This window comes from Choloepus didactylus, chromosome 1, assembly GCF_015220235.1.
Source record: "Choloepus didactylus isolate mChoDid1 chromosome 1, mChoDid1.pri, whole genome shotgun sequence".
NCBI lineage: Eukaryota > Metazoa > Chordata > Mammalia > Pilosa > Megalonychidae > Choloepus > Choloepus didactylus.
This window is the reverse complement of record NC_051307.1, coordinates 243,651,289-243,664,037: the sequence shown is the minus strand read 5'-3', so window position 1 is coordinate 243,664,037 and position 12,749 is coordinate 243,651,289. Positions and strand designations below refer to the sequence as shown.

General features: G+C 50.3%; 1 protein-coding gene across 2 annotated transcripts in view; it reads left to right on the top strand.

Annotated features, from left to right (window-relative positions):
* Positions 1-12,749, top strand: part of FGD5 (FYVE, RhoGEF and PH domain containing 5) — a 148,510-nt gene that overhangs the window by 124,477 nt on the left and 11,284 nt on the right. For both annotated transcript variants that reach the window (XM_037802593.1, XM_037802591.1), the window contains exons 13-19: positions 2,457-2,540; positions 3,537-3,616; positions 6,399-6,498; positions 6,862-6,999; positions 7,860-7,989; positions 9,547-9,677; positions 12,351-12,479. In XM_037802593.1, the coding sequence (XP_037658521.1) occupies positions 2,457-2,540; positions 3,537-3,616; positions 6,399-6,498; positions 6,862-6,999; positions 7,860-7,989; positions 9,547-9,677; positions 12,351-12,479 (792 nt within the window). The remainder of the gene's footprint in view (positions 1-2,456; positions 2,541-3,536; positions 3,617-6,398; positions 6,499-6,861; positions 7,000-7,859; positions 7,990-9,546; positions 9,678-12,350; positions 12,480-12,749) is intronic.

The window sequence follows — 12,749 nt, the reverse complement described above, 5'->3', positions numbered from 1 at the left end:
CATGCAGTCCCACAAAAGAATCTTAGCTGCAGAACAAAGTCAGAGCATCTGCCCACCAATGCACAGGGTTTTGGTGAGGCTGTGGAAAGCTTCCCACTGTGCCCAGCATCCGCTCCAGCCCAGAACTGGTGGGTAGGCTCCCGCTGGTGGCCTGTGAGTGTGGGAAACTCCCCCTACCTTTCATGAAGAATTCCTCCTCCTTCCTCCAAAACTGGGCTGTAAAACAGGAACTTTGAAGACTGCGGGAGAACTACCACCAGCTCCTGGACAATTAGGAGCAGAGTGGACCTGAACCACTAATAAAACCTCAGGATCCCAATGGCAGTTGCCATGGCAGCAGATACATGAAGGGCAGTAGCAAAAAAAAGCCTAGGACCGCACTGACTGAATTGCATAGGCGAGTTGATGAGAGCTGGGAGGAGTTTGTGACCAAGGCTCTGTGCCTAGGTTTGGTCATTGTCCCCAGTTCAAGACAGTCCGTCCAAAACACACACACACACACACACACACACACACACCCCTGAACATACATGAGACACATTCATTCATTCAGAATGCTAATCCATCACCTACCAGCTTTGTAACGTTGGGCAAGTTGCCTAGCCTCTCTGTGCCTCTGTGAAATGGAGATGATAATAGTGCCTGCCTGATAGGGTTGGTGGGACAGTTAATTGAGGTAGTTCATGTTGGGTGCTTAGCCACAGTGCCTGGTACCTGTTGTCAGTATTAGAAGGACAGATGAGGAAGCGGCTTTGAAAGACCACTCATCCAGGGGTCAGCAAACCACAGCCCAGGGGCCAAAGTCAGTCTGCCACCTCTTTTTGTTAATAGCATTTCACTGGAACTTGGCCACATGTGTCCATTTACGTAATGTCTGTGGCTGTCTTGGCACCGCAAGGCAGGGTTGCCTAGGTGCGAGAGAGTGAATGGCCTGTGAAACCTGAAATGTTTCTTATCCAGCCCCTTGCAAACACGGTTCACCAAGCCCTGATACAATCCCACCCGATTTAGAGATAGTGAGGCCCAGGGAGGAGAAGGGCCCACGAAGGTCAGTGTCCAGTGTCCAGGGCCTGGGAAGAGCTGGTGATGGGAAAACACATCCTCTCTGCTCTCTTAGCAAACGGCGCCTCGAGAGGGAAAGGAAGGGAAGAAGTGCTCATCCCAAGTTCTCACTCTGATCCAGACGCTTAGATGCATTGTCCTGTTCAGTCTCACACAGCGTTACTTTACATTGGCTACCTGCAAAGAGGACTTACTGGGGGTCAGGCATCCCCCCTCATGTCTGTAATCAGCTGAGGGTAGTGGTGTTTCCCCTTCAGCAGGTGGGGAAGCTGAGGCTCAGAAAAGGGGAATGGCTTGTCCTTAGTCACACAGCTGGTACAGAGCAGCGTCACGGTGCTCGGCCCCTGGCACCATCTGAGTATGAGCTTGTCTTCAAACTCAAAACCTTTTAGTCAAACAGAAATACTCTCTCCTAAGGAGATGAAGTGACCTGCATTGTGTTTCTTTCTGTCTGCCCTGCATGGGTGGGAGCTTCGGTTGTTCATTTAACAAATATTAATTGAGCACCTACTATGTGCCACGCACTGGAGGTACAGCATTGAACAGGACCACCAGGTCCCTGTCCTCAAAGAGCTTCCTCCCTCCCTCCCTTCGTGTATCCCTCCTTCCTTCCTTCCTTCCTTCCTCCCTCCCTCCCTCCCTCCACCCATCCACCCACCCTCTCTGCTTCCCCCCCTAACTATACTTTATCAAGGTTTAATTTATAAGAGTAAAATGCACCATTCTTAAGTATACACGTCAATGAGCTTTGAAAACACATATCACCACGAAAACACCAGCCGGGTCAAGATATAAAACATTTCCAGCCTCCCCCCCCACCAAAAAAAAAAGTTCTCTGGCGTGCCCAGCCAGTTTCCCCACCCTGCGGACCAGACAACCACTGGCTGATTTTTGTCACTATCAATTAGTTTTGCCTGAACCTCATATAAATGTAATCAAGCAGTGTCTGTACTCTTTGTGTCTGTCATCTGCCACTCATGTTCTTGAGATTCATCCATGTTGCGTGAATCAGCAGTTTGTTCTTTGATTGCTGTGTAGTATTCCATTATATGTTTCTACCACACTTTGTTTATTCATCCACTTGTTGATAGACATTTGGATTGTTTCCTGGTTTGGGCTGGTAACCAGTAAAGCTTCTGTGGACATTCTTGTGCATGACTTTGGGTGGGCATTATATTTATTCCTCTTGAGTATATACCTAGTGGTGGAATTGGAGGGGGAGGGGCTCGTGTTGTAACACGGAATGTTTTGGCTCACCTGGCTGGTGGGGGGTGATGGTCACTGGCAAATGCAAGTTGCCTTCGCACCCCAGAGCTCAGTGACTCCCACGGACGGAATCCAGGTGCAGCCTTCTGGGGCCAAGAAGCTCCTGACCGGGTTTTCCTTCTCCCCAGATGAGCGATGTGCTCCTGTACACTTATCCCCAGAAGGATGGGAAGTACCGGCTGAAGAACACATTGGCAGTGGCCAACATGAAGGTAAATGGCTGATGCTAGGTCCCACCGGGCGCTGGGGGAAGAGGAGACCCTGGGCAGAAGGAGGGGCGTCCCGGCTTCTAGGAGTGCACAGACCAGCTGTGAAGACGGAGACTCCAGGAAACAGTATTAAATTGTAGGTTGACGCTATAGGTAGTTTAGGAGGGCTTCCTGGAGGAGGGGAGCTAAGTTCATTAGAGTGGATAATATTTGAACAAATGGGTGCAGGAGAGAGGGAAGGACGTTCTGTCTAGGAGGAAGAAAACGCAGGAGGAAAGGCTTGGAGGTAAGAAACAAGCAGGTGTTTGGTAGTATTTCTAGAACAAACGTATGAGAGATACTGGCCCAGCTGGAAAGTCTCATAGGTGAGGCCAGAAGGACAGGAAGGGGGTTTTTTGTGACTCTGCTCAAGGTTACTTGATCCTGAAGACAATTGAGAACCCATGGGGATTCTTGAGAGCTTAAAAGATGGAGGTTTTAGGAAGTTCATTCTGGCACTATGCGGGAATGGGGTCAGAAAGGGGAATAGGAGGTGAGATAAAGGATCAGCAGGTTGTCGTGATTTCCAAGGGCTGAGATGAACAGGGCTGTCAGAGGCATTTTAGGGTCTCTGTGGAGAAAGGGAAGAAGGAAACACCTTTCTCAGTGGGAGATCTAGGGGATCCCCTGGTTAGGGAGAAGCCTAATAGAGAGGGCTGTGGGGAGACAGTGCTCATGGAACACCCACTCGTGCAGCCTGACTGTGCGCCCGAGGGCTGCTGGGGCTGGGCCCCGGGGGGCTCTGTGGCCTTCCTGGGGGTGGTCCACTGGGCAGCCAGCCCCCGCCCCCCACACACGCACACAGCATCTGCCACCAGACAGGTGTGCCCGTTACAGACGAGGAGACTCAGGGTCAGAGATGGGAGCAGGCGCCTGCATCCCTTGGCCTCCAGGAGAAGGACCTGGTCTGTGCTGCCGTCCCTTCCCCACCCTGATCGGGGGCTGCTGTTGGATTTCCAGGTCAGCCGCCCAGTGATGGAGAAGGTGCCCTATGCTCTGAAGATTGAGACTTCGGAGACCTGCCTGACCCTGTCTGCAAGGTACGGGGAGGCGGGAGGGAAGGTCTAGGGATCAAAGGGGCAAAATGGTAAAGGTGGAAAAGTAGCAAAGGCTGGATATGTCACCGTTTTTATCTTTGTATCTTTTTGGATCAGAGGACTTATTTTCTTTTCAGAATGTCTTAACCGTATTTGGGTCCCTTCTGAGAATCTGATAAAACTATAGCTTCTTTCCCCAGAAAATTATATACTTAGAATTTTATATATAACTTCAGGGGTTTGTAGAGCCCATTGGTTAAATATAAGGGTATCAGTATCCTACATTCATAAAACTTCACCGATTATTGGGTCTTTACAGCAATAGAAAAAGTTTAAAAGACGAAAGTCTTCATTTCCTGGCTGCTAAAACAAATACCGTACAACGGGTTGGCTTAACATTAGGAATTTACTGGCTCACGGTTTCAGAGGTTAGAAGGCTTGCTTCCTTCAGGGGTTGGTATCGTCTGGCCTGCCAGCAATCTTAGGGTTCCTTGGCTTTTCCATCCGGTCACATGGCAATGCATGTGCAACATCTTCTCCTTTCTCTTCTGGGTTCCTTTGCTTTCAGCTTTGGGCTGCTCACTGTGGCTTCTCTCTCCATCTGACTTTCACTATGCTGATTAAAGACTCCAGCAATCCAAATTAAAGTCCCAAACTGATTTAGTTGGCCACACCTTAACTAAAAATAAGGTCTTCAAAAGGTCTCATGTATAGTGAGTGGGTCCAAACCCACAGGAATGGATTAATATTAAGAACATGTTTTTCTGGGGTACATAATCAATCCCCAACAGCAAGTAAGTGTTTTGTGCACCTCAATTCATAATGTGTTTGATCTGCTTTTACACTTTCATGTATGGAGGTAGGAGAAAAAAAATTGAGTAAGCATTCATCATTTATCTTTCCCTTTGTTTGAGGATGTGGGGGAGAAAAGAAAATGTGGCTTTTCTACTAGAAATAGCTGCATTTTCTCCAGGCCCTCAGTAGCCTAGGGATCCCTTGTGGCTTGTTTTAAAAGCAGGGGCCTTAGAGCCTCCCCCTCTCCCTCTTTCAGGGCCAGACGAGCTCTTGGGGGCTCAGAATCCCAGGAAGTATAGCCCCTGCTGGGGACAATGCTTAGTGCAGAGCTGCAAATGGTGGGCAGTGGGACAGGATTCTGGGGCCTGGATGTCTTGAATCTGATCCTGGATGAGCAGTGGTGGCCTCTGTGTGAAAGCAGGTCCTTGTGCATGTGTGTGGTGGATCTGGGTGTTGAATGGGACACATACACACTCTCAGGGATGCATTACTCATTAAACATTTATTAGCACCTCCTTGGGGCCAGATCCTGTGCTGAGAACACAAATGATTTAGACCTTTATCTTTTTGCTCAGGAGGAACCCATATTCTGGTAGGAGAGTTGCAAACTGGTTATAATACAGAGCAGTGACTATGGTCATAATTAATACTAGCATCGAGGACAGTGGCATATATTGAACCCCTACCGGGCCCAGGCATGGCGCTAAGTACTTTGCAAGCAGGGCCTCCTTTAATCCTCACCCCCACCCCCATGGAAAGGGAATTGAGACCCAGGAGGAGGCTGCACAAGCTATGTGAGGCACATCTGGGATTTGAATACAGCACTATGTGAGCCAGAGCTCTTACTTGCTAAGATCTATTACCTGAGGGGATGGAAGGTGCCTTGGAGATGCAAAGGCGTGACTGCCCCATCTGGAGCAGTGAGGGAAGGCTTCCTGGAAGAGATGATGCCTGGGCTGGGTCCGATGTCCTCCTCTTCTCACCTCTTGGCATAATGGGGCCTGATGGTCTTTCAGGATATGGTTTCTGTTTGGCCAGCTGAGAGGTGGGGACAGTCCCATCTCCCCCCAGGCACGGGTGCTGCCCTTTGGCCAGTGACAGGCGGGTCACCTTCTTGCTTTCCAGCTGGCCCAGATCCCTTACACTGCAGCTCCTGGGGGACAACTGGACCCAGACATCTCCGTTTAGGGACATGGCATCGGGCTGCCCACCATGCCGATTGGGCCCCTGCCTGCCAGAAGGAAGGCGACCTGCCAAAGCCGGCCAGTCTTGCTCCTTCCCAGGCCAGGCTGGTCCCTTGTCTGGCTCAGGCAGGCCTGGGGCGGGTTGCGTGCTGATGTGAAGGGTGGGAGCGACACCTAGTGGACACTGTGAGGATTTCCACCTGGCTGCCAGCCCCAGCACACTGCGCCATCCCCAGGTGTGGTTCTCAGGGCTCAGGAAACCCCACTAGGCACACCGCAGAGACCTGGAAAGTCTGTGAGTGGATGAGCAAGTGTCTTGTCAGTTAGGTGGGGAAATTAGGAGGGAGATAGAGAGACTGGGGACGTTGACCTTTGCCAGCTCCTGTCACCCCCTTTGCACTCTTCATGGTACCCAGACCTCTGTCCCGACACTGACACATGGGCCCACAGCACCCTCCCCGTGGGGTGGGGGGCAAAGTCCACGTTTCTTGGGATGCCCTGAGGGGCCGTAAAGCCCTCTGAGCCTCCTTCTACCCCTCGCTTCTGTGTGGTGCTTTCAGGTCCCACATCTCATTTCCTGTTCACCACCCTGAATATTGCTGTTATTCAGATGAAGAATTGGGCCCGGAGGGTGAATAACATGCCCATGGTCACCCTACTGACAGAGGGAGGTGCTGAGATCCTGGTCTAGGCCTGGTGCGCTGATGCTGGGACTGGGGGGTGGGGTGGGGGAGGCATCCGCACTGAGAGGAGACGGGAGCACCCTCCCCGATACTGCTTTTGGCTCACCCTTCTCATGCCCACAGCTCCTGTGCAGAGAGGGACGAGTGGTACAGCTGTCTGAGCAGAGCCCTACCTGAGGACTACAAAGCCCAGGCTCTGGCCGCCTTCCACCACAGCGTGGAGGTGAGTGGGGTGGGTGTGGGCCATTTGCACCCGGGTGGCCTGGTAGCTCCCTTCCTGCCCCCCACCCCATGCTCCTTCCCCACTGCAGAGACAGTCGGTATCACTCCAGCCTCCTGTGCCACCCAGGAGCTAACAGCACCCCCAACTATGAACTCTCAGTCTGGCTCTGTTTCTAACCCCCAAGGTTAAAATCCAGAAACATGAGGGCAGGGAAGGTTTTTAGAATTAGAACCCACCCTGTCCTACGCACATGCACGCCCTGAATGGACAAGGAAACTGAGGCCCAGTGGGGCGGGGCTTGTTCGGGCCATCCACCCCAGTCATCCTCCTGGCTGCACCGCTCACCTGGTTCCATTGCTCCAGATACGGGAGAGGCTGGGGGTTAGCCTGGGGGAGAGGCCCCCCACCCTCGTGCCTGTCACACACGTCATGATGTGCATGAACTGCGGCTGCGACTTCTCCCTCACCCTGAGGCGTCATCACTGCCATGCCTGCGGCAAGGTGAGCTGCCCTGTTGGGGGCGAGGGTGTGCGTGGGGGTTGGGGTGAGGTAGGACGAGCATCCCTGCTTGCTTGGACATTCAGGGCTGTCCAGCTGCCACTGGACGACAGAGCAGGGCATACGTACGCCAACCCCGAGAGGCAGGGATTACTGCTCCCGAATATTGGGCCCGTTCCACTATACCGCCTCATCCTCAGAAGGAAAGAGGATGCGCGCTGTCTTACTTTGCCAGGACTGCTGTGACAAAGGACCACAGGCATAAACAACAGGAATTTATTGTCTCGTGGTTCTGGAGGCAACACTTCCGAATCAAAGTGTCAGCAGGGCCACACTTCCTTCTGGCAGCAGTTTGCCAGCAATCTATGATGTGCCTTGGTTTGTAGCATGACTCAGTCTTTGCCTCCATCCCATGGCTGGCTGTCTCCTGACTGTTCAAATGTCCTCTCCTTAAAAGGACACCAGTCATATTGGACTAGGACCCACCCTAGTGCAGTTTGGCCTCATTTCAAATAAGAAAACCTATCTCCAAATGGCACATTGATGGGACTGGAGGTTAGGACGTGAATGTATTTTTTGGGGGATTCCATGGAAAATCTGTAACAATGGTTATTGTCCTGGGAGAATAAAAGCAGAGTGCACAGTTAAGGGCACAGTCATCAGAAAAGCAAGTTAGCATTTGCACAGAAGCTCAATGCAGCCTGTGCTGAAAAGGCAGGGAGGTGTGGCAGAGTCCCATGATCCAACCACAGGGCTCCCAGAGGAGGTGAGGGGGGATGCACTAGCAGGGAGGGGAGGGTCCTCTTTGCATCCACGGAGAGGACAAGGACCGCTCAGACAGCTGTGTCCGACTGGGCCTGCAGATTGTGTGCCGGAACTGTTCACGGAACAAGTACCCTCTGAAGTACCTCAAGGACCGGATGGCCAAGGTCTGCGATGGCTGCTACGGGGAGCTGAAGAAGAGGGGCGGGGACATCCCGGGCCTGCCGAGAGGTGACTTTGGGACCATGCTCACCTTTGGGCCAGGGTGGCCTGGGCGGCTTCTCCCTAGCCCAAGGTTGCTGCCCGAGACCCCTTTCCCTGGGCAAGCCTCAGAACAAAGCAGCCCTTGAGAAGGAAGTGAGAGTGGTTTAAACTCACACTGTGGCACCATTTTCCAAAATGTTGGTTCCCTGGAAAATTGTTAGGTGTCCCCAGAGAAAGGGCTCTGGGGTCAGCCAAGTTTTGGGAGCACTGTGTCAAACCGTGATCTGTGAAGGGGACAAGGTGTGTGATGGCTCTCACATTCACTTTACCACAGACCCCCTTTTGTCAAGAGTGGTAGGTGGACCTGTGGCCTGTGGTACCCTTTTGGGGGAAATAAGGTTTATGTGACTCATAGCAAAGCATTCCAGGGTCAGGGAAGGAGGGGGGCCCTCCGATAAAGGAGCCTCAGGCAGCTGAGCAGGCCCTCGGGAGACTGTGCTGAAGGGACAGGCTCTGCCCAAGCAGGGCCAGGCTGGAGGGAGAGCAAGTGCATCCTGACCTAGGAGCAGAGTTTCTCCGTCCCTCCCCTGGGGCCTCACTGAGGCCATGACTGTTGGTAGGCCGGGACCTGGAGAAGAAGGGATGGCCAGCACCCTCCCAACCCCCATAGCCTTTGTCTGTATCAGGAGAAGGGACTGCACACATCTTTCTGGCTGTACTTTTTTTTTAAATTTTTACTGTAGTAACGTATATAATAACACAACATTTACCATTTTAACCACTTTCAAGTGAGCAAGTCAGTGGCATTAATTACATGCCCAGTGTTGTGCTACCGTCACCACCATCCATTCCCAAAACCTCTTTATCACTAAGTGATAATTCCCCTTTCCCTACCCCAGCCCCTGGTAACCTCTAATCTACTTTCTGTCTCTATGCATATGCATATTCTGAGTATTTCATGTAAGTGAAATCATGCAATATTTGGCCTTTTGTGTCTGGCTTATTTCTCTCAACATGATGTCTTCAAGGTTCATCCAAGTTGTTGCATGTATCAGGACTTCATTCGTTTTTATGGCTGGATAATACTTCACTGTAGGTGTTACTACATTTTGTTTATCCATTTATTCCACTGACACTTGGTTCCTTCCACCTTTTGGCTGTGTACAAGTATCTCTGCTTCCCTGCTTTCAATTTTCTTTGTGTGTGTATATGTGTGTGTGTGTGTGTGTGTATATATATATATATGTATATATGTATACCTAGAAGTGGGATTGCCAGGTCACATGGTAATTCTATACTTAACTTTCTGAGGAATTGCCAAACTGTTCTCCACAGCAGCTGAACCATTTTACATTGTCACCAACAATGTGTGAGGTTCTTGTTTCCCTGAATCCTTGCCAACACTTGTTACTTTCCATTTTTTTAATAATGGCCATTCTAGTAGGTCATACTTAGCCCCCATGGTAGGGCTATTGGGAAGGCCTGGGAGCTCTGATTTTACAGGAATCAGCATTTCAAAGAAAAGACGTGTGTCCATCTGTGCCGATTCTCACCTGCCTTCCCTGCTGTGCCTTTTGACTCCAGAGCGGCCTGTGAGCATGAGCTTCCCCCTGTCCTCGCCCCGCTTCTCGAGCAGTGCCTTCTCATCCGTCTTCCACAGCATCAACCCGTCGACTTTCAAGAAACAGAAGAAAGTCCCTTCGGCCCTGACTGAGGTAAGGCTTGGGGGCAGGGGGCTGCCTGAGTAGGAGGCCCAGGGTCTGTGTTTCAAGTGTCCTGCTGGGTGGGCAGGGTCAGGCTTGTATTCCTCAGACCCTCCAAACCAGGCTCTTCCTAACAGTCTTTCTAATGGGAGAGATTCTGGCTACAGGGACTGACTCACCGCTAAAAATGACAGTGCCTTGTCTCTCCTTTCCAGGCCTGTCTCCTTGGCATGACTGAGGTGGCACTTGCTTGGTGGCAGAGGACAGGGTTGAATGTGGTTAAACATGGTTCAGATGGTTGGATGTGGTGCTAGGAGACCTCATTCCCTCCATTCTCACCACCTCCCCCCTTCTATTTTTGTCTCCTTTCTTCTTCTCTTGCCCATAGGCTAGATCTAGGGATGCCCCCCAGGGCCCCCCAAGGGTCCTGCACAGATCACTACGGGTCTCCAAGTCTAAAGGAGCTGCAGTCTTGGGTTAGCTCTCTCACGTCAGGCCCTCTGAGCCATACTGTTCTCTCACTCTGGGGGGCTCAGATGGGCTCAGGGTCCTGGGACGCTGCAGGAAACCTCAGAATGGCTAAACTCAGTTCCGTCCTGCAAACTAGGAATCATTTGTGCTAGCTGCAAATAGGACCAGATGATATGTCTATATTCTAATCACAACCTCAAACAAATGTGTCCCCACCAGTATACAAGCTGTTGAACAAAGTGTGATCAGCTGTTACCAAGTATCCCATTAATATTCATTATTGAGTAGAAGGTGTCAAGGGTTTAAAAAGCATTATGGGATGAAAAATTTAAATGGATACAGTTCTATCCATTAACCTAATTCCTTTTGCAAATTAAAATTTGGGGAGCTCCCACATACATGGTGGAAAAAAATTCAGAAAGGCACAAAAGAGATACGATGAAAAGAGAATTTTTCTCTCTCCCCAGGTTCCCTCAGTGCCACTCCCTAGAGGTAACCATTAAATTCCTTTTGGTCCTTCCATAAATTGTCATGTATATACATAATACAGTTGTGCACTCACAGGTCCTCTTTTCTACCCAAAGACAACATATACTGAATTTTCTATACATTTTCCCATTTAATGTATCATGTTTGCTCATACACATAAATCTTACACTTTTTTTATATCATATGGCTGTACCATAATTTAATTAACCAGTCCCTTTCCACAAATTGAGAAAAGACCACCCCACTTCCTCCTACTGGTGGTCTCCGTGAGTTGAGCTCTTGGACTCCGAGTGTTCCACGGTGCAGTTTGAGAACTGCTCTTACCCAGAGAGCCAGTAGGCCCTTCTGAAGTCAGGCTGCTCCAATCCTGGGCCATCTGGGTCTGCCCGAGTCAGCCCTCTGGTGGTTTTGTCCACAGGGACAACCTTTTTATCATCCAGCGAAGGCTGCACTCAGTGGGATCTGCAGAGGCCTTAGGAGAAGTTTGCCCTCAAATCTGCCACCCTCTCCCTGTCTTACCAGGTGCTCCACCTCAGCAGTAGGACCTTCTACCATAGGAGTTGGTCAGAAAGGAAGGAGGCAGAACTGGGTTTCCCTGGCTGCCGTCCTCTGACACGCTCATCCACTAACTGTGCCTGACTCACTTGGTGGCGATGCTCCAGGGCAGTGGGGGGCGGCGAGGAGGGGAGAGAGCCAGGGTCTGCCGTTAGGAGTCTTGGAACTTTTGGTAGGAACAGGACTGAATACCAGGCTTCTTTCCTGGTACTTCTCAAAAGAGCCCGAGCTGTTCGTAGTAGATTCCTTTCTCTCACTGAAGTTCATTGTCCTGTGGTAAAAAGAATTCCTGACTACTCGCTGAGAGATCTGAGTTTTTACCTGCTCTTCAGCCAACCAGGGATTTGCCCTTCAGTATCTCCCTCCGTTCCTTTGCATCTCAGGTTCCTCATGGGTTAAATGAAAAGGTGAGATGAAACTATTTCTAAGCCTAGCCTTCTTGCGCTAAAAGTCAGGTTAATATTTATTGAACTCTTACTGTGGGTCAGGCACTGTACTGTCTTTCCTCATTTGATCCTTTGCTAGGAGTAAGGAAACGAAGACTTAGGAAGTAAGTGAATTGCCTGACATTACCCAGTTAGTAAGTGGTAGAGCCTGGGCTAGAGCCCCAGATTGGTATTACTCCAAGCCTGTGTTCTTAACCACCACATGAAGCCAGGCCACAGAGTAATAATAATATTATTATTATTAGGAGGAGTAATAATAAAACTCTATGCACACCCTATTGGGCGGGAGAAGGTAAAATCTTTTAGGTAAACAGTACAAAAAGGATCCTTCCTTAAATGTAAGAAAGAGATAAGCTGAACAGTGTAAGAATCAATTTTAGAAGGAAGAATGTTTCACCTGAGTATCTGCCATTTCTTAATTTGAGGGGGGTGGGTTAGGGGCGAGGGAACCAAGAATTTTAAACACCACTAGGGGGCAGTACTGTGAAGGCAGTTTTTGACCTGTTTCTTTCCTGGGTCCAAAACCATATTCAGTAAATCCTGTTTCAAACCATGAAGTCATATTTTGCTGACTTTGGTACTTGATGGACCATGAGACCTTATCCAAGTATCAGATTTCAAAGTAGTGTAAGTCCTCTGACAACTGGTTTGGAATGTCGCCTTGTCTGTTGGAACCATGTCCAGCCCCCTGGTCGACCTGACCCCTCTGCTTGCCTTCCTCTAGGTGGCCGCCTCTGGAGAGGGCTCTGCCATCAGTGGCTATCTCAGCCAGTGTAAGAAAGGCAAGAGGCACTGGAAGAAGCTCTGGTTTGTCATCAAAGGCAAAGTTCTCTACACCTACATGGCCAGCGAGGTAGTGCTTGATTCACGCTTTCTCTCCTCTATCCCGAGCAGGCCCAGAGGTTAGGCTCGTGCCTCTGAATGTCCGTGTGGGCCTGCACAGTGTCTTCGTACCTGCAGGGCAGTGTGGGCTCCAGGATGCCGGGACCAGATCTCACTTTTATCAAGTCTGTATTGAGCAACGCCATATACCAAGTGTTGCAGTGGACATACAACTGCATGTTGGTTCCAAATTTAAGGAAGTTACAATTTCTTTTTGGAGATACGGAAGAACAGCTTGTAG